This window comes from Dasypus novemcinctus, chromosome 1 (assembly GCF_030445035.2).
Source record: "Dasypus novemcinctus isolate mDasNov1 chromosome 1, mDasNov1.1.hap2, whole genome shotgun sequence".
Taxonomy (NCBI): Eukaryota; Metazoa; Chordata; class Mammalia; order Cingulata; family Dasypodidae; genus Dasypus; species Dasypus novemcinctus.
Window position 1 is genome coordinate 54,428,022 of NC_080673.1, and position 20,238 is coordinate 54,448,259.

At 40.2% G+C, this 20,238-nt stretch overlaps 1 protein-coding gene across 3 annotated transcripts in view; it reads left to right on the forward strand.

Annotated features, from left to right (window-relative positions):
* SETD7 (SET domain containing 7, histone lysine methyltransferase) overlaps positions 1-20,238 on the forward strand; it is a 42,358-nt gene that overhangs the window by 15,686 nt on the left and 6,434 nt on the right. For all 3 annotated transcript variants that reach the window (XM_071214602.1, XM_004471951.5, XM_071214597.1), the window contains 5 exons: positions 4,472-4,673; positions 8,320-8,509; positions 12,506-12,587; positions 14,877-14,994; positions 16,558-16,715. In XM_071214602.1, the coding sequence (XP_071070703.1) occupies positions 4,472-4,673; positions 8,320-8,509; positions 12,506-12,587; positions 14,877-14,994; positions 16,558-16,715 (750 nt within the window). The remainder of the gene's footprint in view (positions 1-4,471; positions 4,674-8,319; positions 8,510-12,505; positions 12,588-14,876; positions 14,995-16,557; positions 16,716-20,238) is intronic.

A 20,238-nucleotide genomic window follows, 5' to 3' on the forward strand; every position in this document is an offset into this window, starting at 1 on the left:
ACCATTTTTGCAGTTTCTTAATGTACTAAAAAATCTGCCATGATGTTGAAAGGGGCTTTAAGAGACATAACTTAAGATTACTATGTATAGTATGATCCCATTTTTATTAAAAACAACAAAAAAGATGGAAAAATTCATGATATACATGGGAAAATGCCTTAAACATAATATACCAAACTGGGTGAGAGTACTGGGAGTTTCTTTCTATATCAATGTAGTGCTTAATTTGTTTTTTGTCTATTTGCTTGTTTGGCGGTAGTTTTGGGTTTTTTTTCATATTGAACACATATTACTTATTTTTAACTTAAAAAGGCATTTATTTTCTTCCTCCCCCAACCACTTGGAGCACTCAAATCTTTCTTTTTCGGTTTTTTAAAGAGTAGATTTAAAGCAGTTTTTATAAATTCTTTGACTACCTATTCCAGTATTCATAGCTATTTCCTTGATGCTGCTGTTTTAAGCCCTGTTTCTCAGTAGAAAGTTCTCTATCATATAAATGAATGTGTGTGCTTAATAGTAATAGCATTTATTTATTTAAGCAATGTGCCAGACCATATTCTAAGCACATGATATATATTAATCCATTTAACCCTTATCATAAGCCTCTTATTAGCTCCAGCTTTCACATGAAGAAATGACACAAAGTTTAAGACGCTTTCTATACTTGGAGACTGTATGCATATAAAATTCATATAAATAATATTCCATGCATTTGAACAACATAGTTTTGTTTCCTCTCAACCCTCTCTTCTCAAAGCAAAATAATCCCAGTTTCCATTTCCATTCTTTCATTTAGGAAATACCAGTTGAAGAAATACTATCTTTGTATGTTAGGGAAGGGATACATTGATTGTTCCCATAGATGGTTTATAATCTCATTAGAGAAATAAGACACTGAAACTTAACATCAGTAAGAATGTAGGATGTCCCGTAATAGTACATCCCCAGGCTGCACTGAGTAATGTGGCCTGTGGGCTGCAGGGGTCAGGGTGGGCTCTGTTTAGGCCAGTGATGAACAAACTTGCTCCAAAACACAACTTGCCATCCAATTTCAGCAAGAAAGTTTAGAAAGCTGCCCTTATGTAGCTACCTATGAAATATGACCACATATTAATGTTTCTATGGCTACAAAATAGTAACTATATTCTATAGTTTATTTCTTCATTGAATAGAAAAATGCCAGTGGTTTGGAAACAATCATTATCTTCCCATGGTTATTTTCATATTGAAAAAAAAAAAAAGAAAATATGACCCATAACATTTTTTCCTCAGTGTGTCCTCAGGGTTTAAAAAAGTTTGCTCACATGTTTTAATGAAAGAAGCAAAGAAAAACGTAGCGTGAAAGCTAAGATCTATGGTGGTCTTGGGGCAATGAGTAGACTAGTGCGAGGAAAAGATTCTAGAATAGGAATCAGCAGACTTTTTCTGTAAGGGGCCAGAAAGTAAATTTTAGGCATTGTGGGCCATATACATTTTCTGTTGCAACTGTTCAGCTCTGTCTTTATAGTACTAAAGCAGCTGTAGACAAATGTAAATGAGCATAACCATGTTCCAATGAAACTTTACTTGCAAAAACCCATGGAAGGCCTGATTTGGCCTGTGGGTCACAGTTTGGCAACCTTCCTCTAGAGGAAAAAGTTAGAAAGTCAGTATTGCAGTTTGATATAGTTATATATTCCAAAAATAGATAGTAGATTATGTTTGTAAACTGGTCTGTACCTGGGCGTGATTGATTATGATTAGGGCTTTGACTGGGCCAGGTCAGTCGGGTGTTGAGTCCCCGCCCCTTGGAGGGTGGGGACTCACAGATGAAAGGCATGGCAAAGGACAGAGTTGAGGGTTCTTAATGTTGGAGTTTTGATGTTGGGGTTTGATGCTGAAGTCTTAAACTGGAGCCTGGGCAAGTAAACACACGGAGGAAAGAGAAGCAGGCTCCGGGAATAGAGGAACCCTGAGCTAGGAAGAAAGCAAGCCCTGGGAAGAGAGGAATCCAGGAATCCTGAGCCCTGGCAGGCATTGGCAGCCATCTTGCTCCAACATGTGGAAATAGACTTTGGTGAGGGAAGTAACCTATGCTCTATGGCCTGGTATCTGTAAGCTTCTACCCCAAATAAATACCCTTTATAAAATCCAACCAGTTTCTGGTATTTTGCATCAGCACCCCTTTGACTGACTAATACAGACAGAAATCACCTTGAACACCAGTCTAAGAAGCTTTTATTTTATTCCCTCGTGACAGAGAATTTCAAAGCTTTATCATTTTTATTGCTCTGAGGATTCCAATACACTTGTATAATATGCCCCATTTGTTGTCAGATTCCATCCAAGTCATAATAGAAATTTGCCAGGAATGCTGAGCTCTGTCCTCAGGCAGATGCTGAAAAATAAAGTAAAAAGTTCTGCTTTCCTTACCCCTAAAATTTTGCATTTGTGTACCTTAATTTAGTCAGCTGTATTAAGAAGGAAATAACAGTTTGTTCTTAGTGTTATAATAGTGGGATGTGGGTATGGGTTTCCTTGGCAAGGGAGGGGAGAACATGCCATTAAATATGGCTGGGGGAAATAATGTACAAGCCCATGTTGTTCTTAAACTCATTTGCAAAACCAATCAATGCTTCGTAGATTTGATCACAAACCTGAGGCATGTTGGCAGACTAGTTTGTGGAGGGATAATTCCACCCAAATACATGTGAGTGGGAACATTTTGAATGCTGCTCAAAATCCAAAGTCAGTGGTATTTCCAGGTTTAGCAAATGAAAATCCAGCATAGTCAGTTAAATTTGAATTTCAGATAAACAATGAAAAACAGTTTAGTGTAAGTGTATCCCACTCAATATTTGGGACATACTTATGCTAAAAAATTAGGTAGTGTTTTATCTGAATTTCAAATTTAACTGGGCATACTGTATTGTATCTGGCAATCCTAAAAATGAAGATAGCTGATTAAGTAGATTTTTACAGTGTATATTGCATAATTATGTTAATTCATTAGGTGTCCTTCACCAAGGTTGTTTCTTTTTATTATTATTTTTTTAATTGTGTGTCTAATGGCATTAGAATATCATTAATTCCAACTTCATAGATTAAGAACTTGGATTATTTATGCAGGGGTTGTACTAAAGTGCACTTTATTCTCTTCTTGAATTTCATAAGCCTATTTGTCATTGATAGTACAAACAAAACTGAAAGAGAACTATTTATCTCCTTGGGAGATTACAAATAGTATAATTACAGTGTGATCAGAGGCCATCGTTATTTAGGCTGTGCTTTTCATTTAGTAATTACAGATCATACTCATTCATTAAAGACAAAATTTTACCCGGTAGAGTCAGGTGCGGCTGCCTCGGGCCCACCTGCCCCCACGAGTGTCCTTGCAAGGCTTCTCTGTTCCACTGTGTGCTCTGTAAGGGCAGGAGTTTTTGTTCTCTTCATCATTCTCTCTCTGCAATAGGAGGCACACTATAAATGTTTACTGGTTGGATGAATGAATGGATGGGTGCTATCTGCACATGTTAAAATCATCAAACTTTGTTTCTAAATATCTTACGTTTTGAATTAAGAAAAAAATTTGAACAAGTCTTCCCCATATCCCAAATTGAAGTACATTTTTGGCAAGGTTTGCTTCATTGTATAATGGCTTTTGAGAGGCTAACGCTGAAAACAGGTGTCTGACCTTCCAAATGTATTTTTTTATCAGAAGAGAAAAGGAGAGGGCTGCTTGTAAAACCACCGTGAGCAGCCCTGTGAGCTTTCTTCGGTTGCTGGACTCTCGGTCTCTGCTGTATCAGGCTGCTAATGATACTAGCTGAATTGAGCCTGCCTTCTTCACTCTTCCTTACTTGCTCCCATTTGCCATGACTACACACACACATATGATATGATATGATATGATATGATATAAATCCCAAGGCAAAAGAGGATTCTTTCAACTGGATACTAATTATGGCTCTCACTGATAAATAATACATTTTGACTAAAACAAATATAGACATTTACATATTCTAAACCACATTCAAATTATTGGAGACCACCATGTACAAAACATCTAAAAGATGCCTGAGAACCATCAGTGGATTCCGGACAACTCTTGAGGGACATGGAGCATGAGTGGTTGATGGGCGGAAAGTCACACCAGGACTTCTTTTCCCTGGCATTAGTCAGCATCTAGCCTTGGAAACTATTCAGGTGAGACTTGTTTCCAGCTGTGGCTTTTTTCTTCTCTGTTTCCTCCAGCAGAGAAAAATGAAGAGTAGAAACCAGGAGATTAGGAATTAAATCACCCTCTGAGTTCCTAATCCTACCCATATCTGTGAAGGATTCGTCTTAATGATTTATGAGGATCAGGGACGATGCGCTGAAAACACATCAGGGTTGAACCAGAGTTGAGCGTGCAATTCCTTGGATGGGGTCCTTTCTTTCCCAAGTTGAGTTGTCCTCTGATGGTTCCCTTTTGTTCTCCCTTCTCTCACAGCACCCTGGAAGGGTATTATGTGGACGATGCCCTGCAGGGTCAGGGAGTTTACACTTATGAGGATGGGGGAGTTCTCCAGGGCACCTATGTAGACGGTGAGCTGAATGGTCCAGCCCAAGAATACGACACCGATGGGAGACTGATCTTCAAGGGCCAGTATAAAGATAACATTCGGCATGGAATTTGCTGGATATATTACCCAGTAAGCCTTATGTCTGTTCACTTCACTGGAAAATTATGTGTTTTTTTGACAATGCTTTGACTCTTTATACTAATAAAATGTATTCTCTGTTTTAGAAATTGAACTCTGAAACGTAAAAGTCACAGTAGCTGATACCAACAGTTTGAGTCATGCCTTCTCATTTTCACTCACTATTAACTTTGATTGTTGATCCTTGTATCTTCACTTACTTATTTTTTATTGTTGTTTTGTAAAGGGATAATCAAACAAATTGAGACAAATTCATTTTTCGTATCCCTAATAAAGGCAAATATATATTGCTTTTAATTCTTTTGGCATATAGAAAGGGATGATGGAATATTTCACTGTTGCCATTAATTTTATTCTTTTTCTTTTTACATGTAAGAACTAATCTAGCAATTTCCAATCTTTTTGGAGTTACTACACATTTGATTTTACACTCCTACTCCCTACTTTTTTAAGGTACTTTACGATTTATATTGCTTAAATTAAGGTGATTAAAATTAACTTGTCTTTGAGTATTTAATGACATTTCATGATATTGCTGGAGTTTATTAGAGAAAAAAGATAATTTAGAACCCGTGGTTGGGAATTAATGCTCTAATATTTGTCTGTATTTCAAATATCCTTTGGGTTGTTAGTGAATTTCCAGAAGGTGTTTCAGAAAATAGTCTGCAGAAATATTCTACTTAAAATTTTATTTTGTCCTGAGTGTAAATCAAAATACATTTTTCTTTACTCTGAATGCTGTCTTATGATGAAAAAGTACAAATAAAAACAAATTAGCTACTATAGATACTAATGTGTCTATTATATAAACTTTAAGAGCAGAATGTAGGAAAATTGTAAAACGCTATTTAAAGAATTACTCAAGCATTACAAGCATTACATATTCTTTCATCAGGATTTGTGATAGATCAAAAGTCATTTTAACTATTCCTAGAAGAATGCAAGGAGAAGGATGAGAAGTGAGTGGAGGTACTCACCAGTCTAGGAAGACCAAAGCTTTCATTGCTTTGTGAGTAGCCAAGTTGAACATCTTCTAGCCAAGTGCAGAAAGTGCCCAGTGAAGTCAGGGAAAATGCAACGCTATGCCTGGAGCTAGGTATAGGAAAGAAATGAGACATGGATCACCAGATTGTGACTGTGATCCGTTTAAGTCCCTAGAAGAGATCAAAGATACACTAAGATTGGAAAACAGATTTACCCCATTCAGTGTAGTTGCAATTTGAAACCTAAAAATGCAGCTACATTTTAGCCTTTAGTTTTAATTATTATCTCATTAAATATTAAAGAGAGAGTTCTGCCTGAGGAGTTATAAGCTTTCAAAATTGAATTGGTTGATGACACTTGCTTTTTATGTATGGCATCTGTCAGGTGTTGTAGGAGCTGATCACAGCCCTCTGTCCCCTGGATTCTGAAAGGATTGAGAAACAAACATGGGTGTCAGAGATCAAGATGTCAGTTTGGTTAGGGTAGTATTGGATTGGAGATGTGGCATGGAACCGAAGCCAAAATGGGCTTCCTGCTCCTTCCCTCCTGAACTGAACAGATGGACCAATGGCAGACAGAGCGGCTAGAAAGATGCAAGTTTCCCCTGGGGAAAGTGATTGAGCTTCCACATGGAGGGCAGGAGTGGAGAGGGGAACAGGTGCAGCCTGCAGGCACTGCCAGTTCCCAGCACCCAGGAGAGGGTGAAGTGAAAAACGAGGCAGGCCACATAGGAGCAGCAGCCGGTATCCTGTTAATTCCGCCTAATAGAGAAATGGTGTGAGTGGGTGCCAGACCCTGAACTTTTCACCAGCTTAATGATTACCCCTTCCACGGGGAGGAGCCAGTGAACAGATGAGGGAAAGCAACAGCTTCTTCCCATACAGTTCCCTGATTCAACAGACAGGGACGTTTTTGTGATGTGGGGCCAAAGCAGAGACAAGGGGAAAGAAAAAAATAAGATTCTCTCTACAGTATTTAAAAGCTGATTCTAAGGGCAGTTTGTCTCAAAATTTTACTTTAAGACCGTGATGTCAAGTTTTGAATTAAAAATTCATAACTTGCTTTGGAAAGAAGACTTTGGCTTTATTATTCTAGACAAATAGTTTCAGTTCCTCCAAAACCAAATGCTTAAAGCATTTAAGTGAAAAATGTGTGAAACACTGGAAAAGCAGATTCTGTTACAAACAAATAGTAATGGTGATGACTTATTAGTTATGGCATGTAACTAATGTCCTAACACACTTCAGTTCAATAATCATTGCTGAAAACTTGAAGGCACATCTTGCAGGAAGTGTCCTCCCATTTATGCTAGATTATTAAGAATTAATACAGAGAGGAGAAAGAGCAGTACATGTATTCCTAATGCACATTTTATCCATGAAAAGTGCTTCCAATTATTTCTCTCTTTATGGAAGTGCTGATTTGCTTTTTCTTAATTTCTAGTTCCTTTCTTAAAAGAGTAGGTAAACTGCTTGACCTGTAGGACTCACATACCTGCTGTTCTTTATTCCTGCTGGCTGTCAGGCAGCAGCACGTAGAATCACTCAGAAATCATCACTGATTTTGAATAGCTGTTCCTAAAACCTTTTAGTTGGGGAAACAACAAAGCTTTTAGGAGCTTTCATGGTATTATTACTGCTCTGTCAAACCCACAAAGGTCTTAGATTCCCAAAGGAATACCATAAGGATCTTATGGATGGAAGGAAAAAGAAAGGAAAAAAAAGAAGAATTCACTCCCTAGATTAGATTGTTCGTTACTTTTTGGTATCCCATTTCAATGCCACAGGTATTTATGGACTACCTACTGTGGCCCTAGCGCTTAGCAGGGTACAGAATTATATAATAGCCTCTGCCCTATTGTGCTTAATGATCTTTAGCAAATGAAGTGAATGAAAGAGTTAAACCTGAAGCAAAGCTGCCTCCTCTCCTGGAAAGAGGCAGGAGGAAGCTGTGAATAAGAGTGGGAAGAGAGAAAGAAAGAGGAAGGGAATAGAATTTAGTTCATCTTTTTTCCCTTTCCCTCCAACTCTAAAATAGGTGATGGTATGAAATTCTCATAAAAACAGAAAAGCAATGTCCAGAAGTCCTTTGCTTATCTCTTAGAAAGTGCAGACAATTATATCTTCACCAGTGTACACTAAATTAAGTACATTTTGAATAAAGTCTTTCTTCAGAATTCAGCATTGGGAAGTGAGATTGTAAAAATAGGGTATAAGACTGTCTTGCTGCAGGTACATATCATATTTGAGGTGGGCCAAGTGTAACATTCAGTTTCATTTCCTTTATATGTCTGACTACTATAACAAATATAACATATTTGTGTCTTAAATAACAAGGCCAGATAGAGTATCAGTATGTCCTGGATTACATAGTAAATATTGACTGGGCCAATAAAATTGCAGCTCCCTCTCCAGCTCTAAATCAGGCTTACATGCTTTCTACGCATAGAACTTTCTAGTGTATATTTGTAAGGGAGTAAATGGAGAGATAATGTATCGTGTTTTTTTCATCCATATGAAAATCTCTGGGTTCTTAAACTATTATCCATAGTAGTGCTATTAAGATTGGGGGAGCAGATGAGAAATTTCTTGAACTCATGTTATACAGAAAAATACTATATATAATATTTTCTGGTTTTGGGTTTCTTCGTCAGGATGGAGGTAGTCTCGTAGGAGATGTAAATGAAGATGGGGAGATGACCGGAGAGAAGATTGCCTACGTGTACCCTGATGAAAGGACGGCGCTCTATGGAAAATTCATTGATGGAGAGATGATAGAAGGAAAACTGGCCACCCTTATTTCCACTGAGGAAGGGAGGCCTCACTTTGAGCTGATGCCTGGAAGTAAGTGGACTCTGTTTCAGATGGGTTGGTCTAATCTCAAAGCAGATTTTCAGGGCTCTTTGAGAGAAGTTTCTTCTCCACAGAGTCCCCTTTAGTAGTATATTAACCAGGTTGAGATGCCTGTCAAACACCCCACCAACCCAGGGGTTTACAACTACAGACAGACAGGTCTGTTGAGAGGCTGTACCTCAGCTGGGACAGGCTGGGCTGGGCTGGGCCTGCTGGGCGTGACTTCTGGTCAGGCCTGAGTCCACTGTACATCTCAGTTTGGGGCCACAGTCTGGAGGGACAGAAGCTGGGGTATGACTTTCTTATGGCAGATCACAGGAGCGCCAGGGGAGAGTAGAAACCCACGATGCCTCTTGACTCCTCAGCTTGGAACTTGACACACGGTCACTTTCACCGACTTTCCATTGGCCAAAATAAGTCACGTGGCCAAGCCCACCAAGCCCATCAGTGAGACGGGACTATACACCACACACTTGTACAGAAAATTCACATGATGAAGGGGATACTATACAATTCTAATATGGGAAAGGAGTGAAGAAATGAGAGCCTTAATTCCACCTTTTTCAAGCGGTTATAACTCAAAAGCTCAGCTGCAGTTTAAGATACTGAAGAACTGAAAATTAGGTAGAGCCTCAAGTTGGTACAACGTATAAAGTTGATTCAGCCTGAGGTCAGACTGGGAAAAACTAATGCTTGGTACATCACCTGTCATTTTCGGAGCCAGCCTCCTGTGTGGAGCACAGCACATTCAATACATGAGTGAGCCAAATAGAATTCATATCAGGAAAAAAACATGTATTTCCCTTTAGAAGTGCAGCTTGCTGCACTAAAAAAAAATTCTGAGTATAAAATTATTTATTGTAGAAAATTTGGAAAACAGAGAAAAGTATGCAAAGAAAGCCAGGATTTTGCATTTTCAGTGGCACAACTTAAGAAAGTTTGAGTTGTTCTGGTTCCATAAAAATAATATATATTTATATTTACCAAGCAGTGTAGATTATAAGGAAAAAACAATTTTTTAATAAGATAATAAATCTGGGTATTTATAGGCCTAAATATTATCTTGCTTTTTGTTATCTAAAGGAAAATCTCCAAAGGAAGATTTTCCAAAACTGAGAATCTAGCATTTACGTTTAGGTCCAACTTTGGTTGCTTTAAATGTCTCAGTTTTATTTTTAAGTTAAAAAGAGAAGCAGCCTAGATGTAATGTGGGAACCTGGATTAGATCCTGAAGCAGAAAAGGGACACTAGTAGAAAAAATGGTGAAATCTGAATAAAGTCTAGAGTTTAGTTAATAGTAATGTGATGATTTCTTAATTTTCACATGTGAACATGGTACCGTGAAAGGTTAACATTAGGAAATGTAGAGAGAGGTCTTTGGACCTCTTTGTACTATCTTTGCAACTTTTCTGTACATTTAAAATTATTCTGAAAGTAAGAGCTTTTTTTAAGTGAACACCTTCTTACTCTAATATATGTGCTCTTGGCACATGTTCTGAAAGAAGACAGTGGAATAATGTTTAGAAATGAGAAGACTTGGTCAGAAGAAGGGGACAGAGGAGGATCCGAATGTGTGACACAAGTTTTTTTTTAAAGATTTATTTTATTCCCCCCCCCATTGTCTGTTTCTCTCTTTGCTGTGTGTTCTTCTTTGTCCACTTCTGTTGTTGTCAGCGACACGGGAATCTGTGTTTCTTTTTGTTGCGTCATCTTGTTGCGTCAGCTCTCCATGTGTGCGGTACCATTCTTGGGCAGGCTGCGCTTTCTTTCGCACTGGGTGGCTCTCCTTACGGGGCACACTCCTTGAGCATGGGGCTCCCCTTGCGCATCAGCACTGCCCGTGAGCCAGCTCCACATGGGTCAAGGAGGCCCCGGGGTTTGAACCGCGGACCTCCCATGTGGTAGGCGGACGCCCAAACCACTGGGCCAAGTCCGCTTCCCACAAGTTTTAAAACTACAGAAGTGGCAGCGTATTTCAGTGGCAAGAGCCCTGAACTTAAGAGTCAATTGCTTGAGCTACCGCTGCTTCCCCTAGAATAGGTTTTACAGGATCCTGTGACCATCGTTCCAATGGTTGAGGGAGGGGAAGGAGAAAGGAATGCAAATGGCCCGCTTAAAGTACTCCAGAACCTCTTCACTAGCCACATCCTTTCTCTCTATGCTTTTGTAATCAACTGCTTCTTGATTCTTGCTTACTTTATGCTGATGTTCTCATTTCTCCCTCTGGCTGGAATTTTCTTCTAGCCTCATCTCTTCACCCCTCCACAGAGGAGCTTCTTTCCCTGGCTAATTCGTACCCATCCTTAAGTCTTGGCTCGCCCCTTATAATTAATGTTTGTGGAGTGAATGGATGAATTCCAGAAGGGCATGGCTTAAGCTTCAGAGGAACAGAGGAAAAGTACAGGGTGCATTCTCTTTGCCTCTGGCACAGGCTGCACCTAAAGGAGTACAAGAAGGAACTGCATTGCAAAAGACCATATAAACTCCCTGAAAACTTGAACAGATACTGCTTGTATTTATATGTTGCACAGCCCTACCACAGTGCTTCACATGTATTTGGCACCTGATACCTTTGTGATGAAAGTTTTAGTCTAAGGAAGGTGAGAGAAGCATGTAGGAGAATTTTCTGATAATAGAGCATGTATTCAACAAAAGTTTGGTGAATCATGTGTTTTTCCCCCTTTTTAAACTAAATGCCTTCAAAGGATTGTATGCTGGTCCAGAACCAGTTTTCCCTCAGATCTGATCCTCATCCTTTCTCTGCTCAACTTTTACTGTAAGAGGTTTCTGTTCCTTGTAGGCTGCATTTCCCAGGCTCCTGTGGCAACTGGCATCTGGCTGAGTTTGACCAAAGGGAGGCGCTGGCAGGAGGCAGGGATGGGCAGAGAAAAAGGAGAAACCCTCTCTTTCTAGAGGAGTTTCCAGCAGTGGCCCATCTCCTAGTTCCATCTCCCACCAGCACCACCCACCATGGGTCTAGCTTCTGCCGGGTTAGCCCAGCACTCGAGCTCCTGTACCACCCCCTTCTCCTCTGTCCTCTGGCTTAGGGATGTGTGGTGGCGTCCCGCTCTTGCTAATCCAGGTTCCTCACTGCCCCCTGTTTGATGGCTCCTTGGCTCTACTGTCTGATGCTGACTGCTCAGGCTGCTTTCCGACTTTAAGATTGAAGCATTAGCAGGGTTTTGGTTGGGCAAAGCACCAGAAAGAGGACCAGAAGGGCTCATCCATTGGTGACCCCTGGGGATTTGCCTAATGAGATGATTAGTGATGTCCTGGTGCCTAAAATGAGTAACCCTCCAATTCCTAAACTTGTGATGGTGTTTGTTTTGTTTTGTTTTGTAAGCCTTCAGTGCATCCTCTGTCTTTATGGTGGTTTGTGAGGATTCCCTGCTGTTAATCCTTTGCAGGGAATTAATGTTAATTCTATGTAGCTTAGCTTCTAGAATAAATTACTAAATGGCTTTTGATACTCCTTAAAAGAAATAGCATGACTTTGTTAATGCTTTATCAAAAACAACTCTGTCCTCCTTAATTCTGGTGAGGCTGAATGTTTATTTTTAGTGAAGGAAACAACTCAGAGTGCTGGGTCATTGGATCCTACATCTGGTAGAAAGAAAAGCATGAGAAAATTTAAATTTCGTTGTCCAATCTTACTTGATTGAAGAGATCTCAAAATATCATGAACAAAGCATCTTCTCAATTGAAAAAAAATTCAATTATTCAAGCTTCTTTTAAGGCATTTGAATAAAGAAAATTCAAGAAGAGGGATTTTAAGATATGTATCTGATGGATTTTAATTAAGACCTGAAAATAAAACTCAAGAGCAAATCTAAAAATTATCCATCTATATTGAATAATTTCATTTTAGTGGGTATTCTGAATAACATTTTTAGTTATTTAACACTCTTTTCCCATGGATGGAAAGAAAAGTTTTGAGAGCTCTTCCTTAACTCTGTACCTGTACTAATGTATTTGTTTGCTCTATAGGTTCAGCGTATCATTTTGATAAGTCAACTTCATCTTGTATTTCTACCAGTGCTCTTCTTCCAGATCCTTACGAAGCAGAGAGGTAATTTTGTGTGTGTGTGGTTTTAACTGCACTGTTTATCTGAGGTTAAATAACACTGGTGGTAGAAACTAATACTGCCCCTGAAGGTCTCTGCTCAGGCCAGGTTCCCATCAGATCAAGCTCCTCATTAAACATCTTGTTTCTTTGTGAGTCCTCCAAAGAAATATTAATAAATTCTGAGGAAGTGTGTGTTTATTCTCATATAGAATCTGTTCCTGTAAGAGAGTTTCTTCACCTACAAAGCGTAGACCAGCCCATGTTTCACGGACCCAGATGAAAGCCTCTGGACAGAAAGAGCAGTTGGGCCAGGCAGCCACCTGTGCCCTGCCTGCGCATCCCTGTCCTTGGGACCCTGCAGCCACAAGTTGCATTGCAGCCACGCGCCGGCCTCTAGGGGTGCATTTCACACTCTTTAAAGCTCCGGTCCTGGCAGGGACCAGAAGACCTCCTCTTTCAGTTTCACTCAGGGAGTACAGGAGTAAATAAAACATAAGAGGCATAAAAACATCCCAGCTTATACATTACAAGGTTCTGATTCGACAGGCACTCTCCCAGGGTTCAAACCCTGTCCCATCGCCTCTCTCCTCTGTGCAGTTAGCTAAATTCTAGCTCTCGATTATTGGTAGGGCTTTCTTTCTCTGGGACCTTGCCTGGGATTTTTATTCCCCAGCAAGTGGCCTGTTTATGAGGAAGGCTGTCATCTTGTGGGTTCTCTTTTTACCTCACCCCTTGTAAGCATGGCTTACTTCCATTTCCCTTGTAGTCTTCTGTTCCCATCTGAGAAATAGTCCTCTTCCATGAGTTAAGTGACAGAGCTGTGGTCTTTGACACAATGAAGGCCTCTTTCCTGACCTGAGGCTCTGGCCCATTTGCAAAGGGAAGGATTTGGTCTCTTTTTGGTACAACAGTACCATAACTATATGCATTAGGCTCCCCTCCCGCCCCTCTCGCAGTATTGATATGGCATGATGGTACCCTCAAAACTACCAGCGGTTTACAAAAGCAAACATTTTATTGTACGTTTGTGGCTCTGTCGGTTGACTGAGGCTCGGCAGGCTGAGCTAGTCTAGGCTGGACTCCAGTTTTCAAGCTGGGCTCAGGTCTGTTTCACAGGCCCTTATTCCAAGACCTGGCTGAAAGAGCAATAGCTCCCTGGAGCATCGTCTTCTCGGGGGGATAAACAGAAACTCTGGAGAAGGCTGGCAGGAACCTTCCATGCCCCTTAACACCTTAGAGGTGGCCATAGTCACTTCGGCCTGTGTTCCATTAGCAAAGCAGATCACACGGCAGAATCCAAAGTCCGCAGAACAGAGAGGTCTGCCCACCTCCTGTGAGCTGCGGGCCATGGCAAGCGGCAGGATACATCCTTCTATCAGAGGGAGTAAAGAGTTACAAAGAATACTCACTCGACCAACCCATAAAATAAGCATTAGATCCATAGAACAAAAATTACAGGTGACCCGTTACAGGAGTCATTCTATCATAGCATCCAAATAACTTGAGGGAGTCTACACTCACTTATTAAATCCAGTTCCAGAATCACCAGTGCTGTCTTTTCTTATAAACCATCAGCTGGCAATTTTTTTTTCTTAAAGGGCCAGATAGATAAATGTTTTAGGCCTTGTGGGCCATGTGGTTTCTGTCACAACCACTCAACTCTGCTGCTGTAGCATGGAAACTGCCGTAGACAACACCAAACAAACAGGCGTGGCTGTGGTCCAATAACACTTTAAAAAATGGGCCACTGCCAGATTCGACCCTCAGGCCATAGTTACATCTTGTAAATCCTTTTGTTGGGAAGTGCTTATTGGATATGTTTTATTAACTCTGTCACTCTTGTAAAAGATTCGTTTTAGGACAGAACTAAAGCATCTTTCCCTTCTATTTGACGTTCACAATCTTTGGTAGAGTTTTAATTAGCTTTGGAAATGATTTACTTGTGCAGTAAAACAGTGAAATTTTCATTCACTTAAACTATAAAATTCTACCCCAAAAAAATCCATACATCAAACACCAAGTAGCTTTATGGGCATATAATAACAATAATCCACTTAGGAGTGAGCAAATTTTAAACCCCACTCCTAAAAGAAACAAAATTATAATTTTCTTTGATTTCCGATGTCAAAATAGGGTTCATTGCTAAAATTTTTCTTCTCCCTCTTCCTTCCTCTGTGGATTATTATAAACCATTTTGAATTCAGTAGCCATAATAATATTTTGGGTGTCGATGTAGAGAGTGACATGTCAAACAAACAAAAAAAATGTTATTCTTCTCTTTTTCCTGTTTAGGGTTTATGTTGCTGAATCTCTCATTTCCAGTGCTGGACAAGGACTGTTTTCAAAAGTAGCAGTGGGACCTAATACTGTTATGTCTTTTTATAATGGAGTCCGAATTACACACCAAGAGGTAAGAGCGATGTAGAAGTGGCACATTGACTTGATTGGTTAAAGGGCTTTGTTTTTCAGTCATTCCTTAACTTTTCTATTCACTAGAACTATAAATGAACAAACAGATTAGGTTTTTTTAATATGAAATTAATTAGCCAAATTATTTTTTCCTCTTTATTTTGAGGTTTTAATTTGATTTTTTTAAGCTCCACAGTTATTTTATAAAAAATCCGTGAGGCGGTAATTGCTTTGTACTAGACCGTACCCTTGTCACATGTCTAAAAATTTGAGATCCAGTCATACTCTCAATAATTTATTATTGGGGCAGAGCGCTTTATGGGAAGGCCCCCTACTTCTGTTTGTGCAAAAACCATGCAGTAGCCTACATCTTGTCAGGAAGGGTTCAATTTCCAAAGAAATTAAAAAATAAAAGGTTAAAAACTTGAAACAGCTTTTACCTTTAAGGCACTGCTTGAATTGATTTCCAAGATTTTGTGTAGTTTTGTTTTTGTTCCTTCACTTCACAGTTGACTTCCCTAATTGTCTGCTTAAAGACAAACTTTGATGCTTTTAGTTATAGCTCGTGATCTCCATTTGCTCTCTCTTTTATTGAGGACTTAGGCTTATCGCTAATATCCCACATTCATGTGTTTTCACTTTTTCATTTATTGCTATGGAATAAGGAGGTGGGGAATGCCATGAAATAGTCAAGCTATTGCACATTCAAATCAGTGGCACAGACAAGAGATGGCTGGACGACAAGCTGCTCTATGGTCTGGCAGCCAGTGACCCCATGTGATGGCCAGACCTCTCTCTCAGCAACATAAGGACGTCCAAAGCTGCAGCATATGACAAGTGGCTTGGGCATATCAATCCATAATTTAGTCACTCAACAGACATATTACAGATGAGGAATCTGAAGTCCAAAGAGATGAACCAATTTTTCCAAGGTCACAAAGCTAGTAAATAGCAGAGTTCAAGTAGGGTTTCAAAAAGCAGAAGCTGGCACCGCTGAAATCCCCTCTGCTGTACTGTGAAAATGAACAAGACACTCTCCTTGCCCTCACGAAGTTTAGAGTCTGTTGGGGAGATAGAAAAATACACAGCTAATGGCAGCCTAAGGGAGATGGCACTAAGTGCCATATATGAATGTCATAAAGCATTTTCTTTGCTTTTGGTCACCACTTTATCCCCTGAACTCAGAGGAGTGTTTGGCACATGTAGGCCACTCAGTCAATATCTGTTGAATGAATATCAGATGTAAATAAAAGCATAATTGTAATTTAGAAGTGGGAGAGGTGGTACATTTCCGAGAGTCAACAGTTTTGTGTGAAAATATGAGTCTCCCTACTCCAAAGGCTGTCCTGCTGGCATTAAAAGATCCTGGGGTTTGCTGGACTGGACGTGGTTTGAGGGGGGAACCTGACAGCTGCACTGAAGATAGTGAGTTCTTTTGCAGAAAACGATGCTTGCTTGTGACCAGTGACTGTCCGCTGGTCAGATCAGTTGTCCCCCTGTAACAAAGGTAGAGGACTTTCTAGGAAAGGGCCTGTCTGATGCTCACTCTGTTGTTTTCTGGCAGGTGGACAGCAGGGCCTGGGCCCTTAATGGGAATACTCTCTCCCTCGATGAAGACACGGTCATTGATGTGCCTGAGCCCTACAACCATGTATCCAAGTACTGTGCCTCCTTGGGACACAAGGCAAATCACTCCTTCACTCCAAATTGCATCTATGACATGTAAGTATGACGCTGAAACTCGGGTTCCTGGAACTGAAGCAGGCACCTCAGTGGGGTTTAACTCGCCTCGGATAAAGGCTGGCCTTGAATTTGAGGATCATCCCAAAGAAGGACCAGCAGTCCACTGCCATGGGCCTCCTGGTTGTGAACTGAAACCCAGAATCTAAACATCCCCCTCTCTGGCCTTGACAAGCTAAGAAATGGAAAAGTGGTTGGAAGACCAAAAACGCTCAGGAAATACTCTGCTTAGTGATTGCTGTTGTACTGCTGTGTCCTTCAGTTTTCTCAATCTGGGGAGACAGTGTTATTTGAAATAATAGAAAAACAGAAATTACCCTGCACGGTAAAGAAGACTAGGGAAGCCTTTTATGATGTGAAAGAAAAGGGGAAATAAAATCCTAAACCTAGGGTATGAGGTCTCAGTATTGGAAGAGACCTATAAAATCAAATAGTTCCTATTATTTGGCATGAAAAAGGAATGAAGTTCTGATGCATGCTTAACATGGATGAACCTTACAAACATTTTGCTAAATGAAAGAAGCCAGTCACAATGAGTCACATAGTGTTCATTTATATGAAATGTCCAGAAGAGGCAAGGTCATAGAGGCAGAAAGTAGATTAGTGGTTGCTAGGGGTGGGGACAGGGGCGAGGATGGGGAGTGACTATGAACAGGTACAGGGTTTCTTTTCGAAGCAGTGAAATGTTCTGGAATTAGATAGTGGTGTTGGTTGCCCAGCCTTGTGAATATCCTAAAACTACTGTATTATATACTTTAAAATGATGAAGTTTAGAGTATGTGGATTATATCTCAATAAAGCTGTTACAAGAAAATAAAATAATCCTACCGCCTCCTCAGGGTTTGAGCCTCCCCTTTGAACTGCTTATTGAATCTCTGCTTGAAAACCTCCGTCAAGGAAGAGTTTACAGGCAGTTTACAGGCAGCTGTTTGGACAAATGGAAATAGAAATTATGAAATTAGCTTTTGGGCTCTGATGATTAGAAAGTTCTTTCTGCTGAGACCAAATGATTTTCCCATCCAGCCCTTTGTCCCTATTACTCCCTTTCTTTCCTAAGTATGATGTCAATCTCTCTTCTACATGGAAGCCCTGCAAATACTTTTGTAATTTTCATGCATCCCTTGAAAATTCTTTTCCCAAAGGCAAGCATTCCTAGTTTCTCCTACTATTCCTTAAAGGATACAGTTGTAACTCTTGGTACATTGTTCTCCTTCCCTTGGCCTGAGAATGCCAGTCAGTAAACCATGTGCAACCTTTTCTGCTCAGTTATAGCTTGCAGTCCTTCCACCCTCTAGCTTGTTAGCATAAGATCAGATCATGTCATTTAAACTGTAGGAAAATTGCCAGGATTAAATAACTTTCTCAGGTACCTTCTTGCATCCCTGAGATGGTTTCCAGATTGCTCTGGCAGTGACTTGCTCTCCTTGGCAGCCAGTCACAAGCACTGGAGCCACAACTTCACTTTAAAGGGTGGGTGGAAACGGCAAAGGACGTGTGTCATGTGAGGGGAAAGTGACATTGTTACTAAAGCCAGTGTGCATTAGGCCACAGTGTATTTCCAAACTGCACACAACTTAACAACCCTTTAAAGCAGGGGTTCTTAACCAGGGGCCCATGAACCCCTTAAAGGTTTCAGGGAGTCTTTGAGCTTGAATTGAAAAAAAACACCTTATTGTCTTTATTTTCTCTGACCTCTTGCTGAAATCTAGCATTTCCTTCACTTAGGAATATATGCAATAAATAAATTACAGTAGTACTCATTTCACCTGACTGGCAAAGGAATCATGGAACAAAAAAGTTAAGAACCCCTGCTTTAAAGCAATGAGAGTGAATGATAACAAATGCTATTTAGACTATTCTTTTTAAGACAAATTTGTTGTGACTTTATTGCAAGGACGTGATACTTCTCACCAAAAAGAGGAGGGCACAGTAGGCCAGAGAAGGTACCATTTGTGCAAACCAAGTTCCTGTGCTCTGCAGGTTTTTTTTCCAAGCCCAGTGTGACCAAATCTTAGTTATTTGGAGTAATGGGAAGACTACTTGAATAATAACCAAATATAAAATTAAGATACCAATTCACGGCTTTCATTTGTTTCTCAGATAGTTGGTATTTTTAGGCACACTTCAACATAAACAAAATAACACTTCTGTAAACTGTTTTAACTGTAGTCTGATACAAAATGCCAAAGGGACAAATGGACAAGAATAACTTTTCCTAGCTATAAATACAAATAGCCTGCAGACAAGGGGCCAAACCACTTGGTGCAGAGGTTTGATTTGATGCTAACAGTGCAGCTGACGTTTACTGAGAACTTACCCTATGTCGGATGCTGTGCCAAATGCTTCTCAGGTTTTATCTCAATCAGTCCTTGGTAAGGCAACTACTATTACAGTCCCTGTACACAGATGAAGAACTGCAGGTCTTGCCGGCAGAGTGGTCGAGTGCTCTTTATTTATCATTGTGCCTCTTGCCACCTTGAGGATTCAGTACACGATACTAACTATGTGAGTTACTTCTTTCCTGTCTGCCCATTTTCTACTCTCTGAAAACAGTGATAATGGGCAAGAAAATAATGATATAAGAATATCAAAAGAGAAGTCTTAGGCCCAGAAATTCAGCTAGGGATTTTTTTTTTTTTTTAAGTGTACCCAAATGTTAACTTGACCTCCATTTCAGGAGTTTTTTTGTTTTTGTTTTTGTTTTTTTTAATGAACTATTTTAAGTTAGACAAAGAGTTGTGGTTTTAAAAAGGAATTCCCAAATCCCTGGCCCATGGATCCACTCTGTAATGAGCATGATGTAAGGAGGTCTGTGCACACCTGTGCACACGCATACACACGTGGTAACTAATATTAGTTGACTCCTCACTTTGTGCCAAGTGCTGTGTGAGGTTCTTTCAATATGTGACCCCATTTTATCATCATAAAGAACCTTGCAGGATATGTTTTAGTAGTAGTATCACGATTTTACAAATGAGGAAAGTGAGGTTCTACAGATATTAGGTTACATTTCCAAGGGGACACAGTAATAGGGAGCCAAGAGTCACACCAGAGTCTTCTGAGCCCAAGTTAAGTGTGCTTTCACAGTGCCCAGGAGGGTGGATAGAGGCCCCTTTGTGTTAGGTGGCAGGAGTCCCTAAAGCACTCGTCCAGGATGCCCCTAAAGAACAGTCCCCCTTTTCCCCCACCCCCGATAGAGGACCAGCCAAGTACTTATGTGCCCCACGTGGCACTCTAAGTTAGGGACTGGGGCCTTCTCCTTTGGTCTCAGATGCCCTTTGTGACTCTTAAGTGAATGAGATTGATTGGGCCAAATGCATACAAAAAGAAAGCTAATTTCTTTCTGGTCATGCCTTACCTATATCCATTTTGGCAGCTGGTAAGTGAGGTCCTATTATTTACCTGCCTGTTCTGCAGGGAGCTTCGCAGGTGAACTGGGTTGGGAATTTTTGGCAGGTGAACTTAATGTGTTAGCCCTGCCTCTGGTTCCGAGAGCAGTTATTGC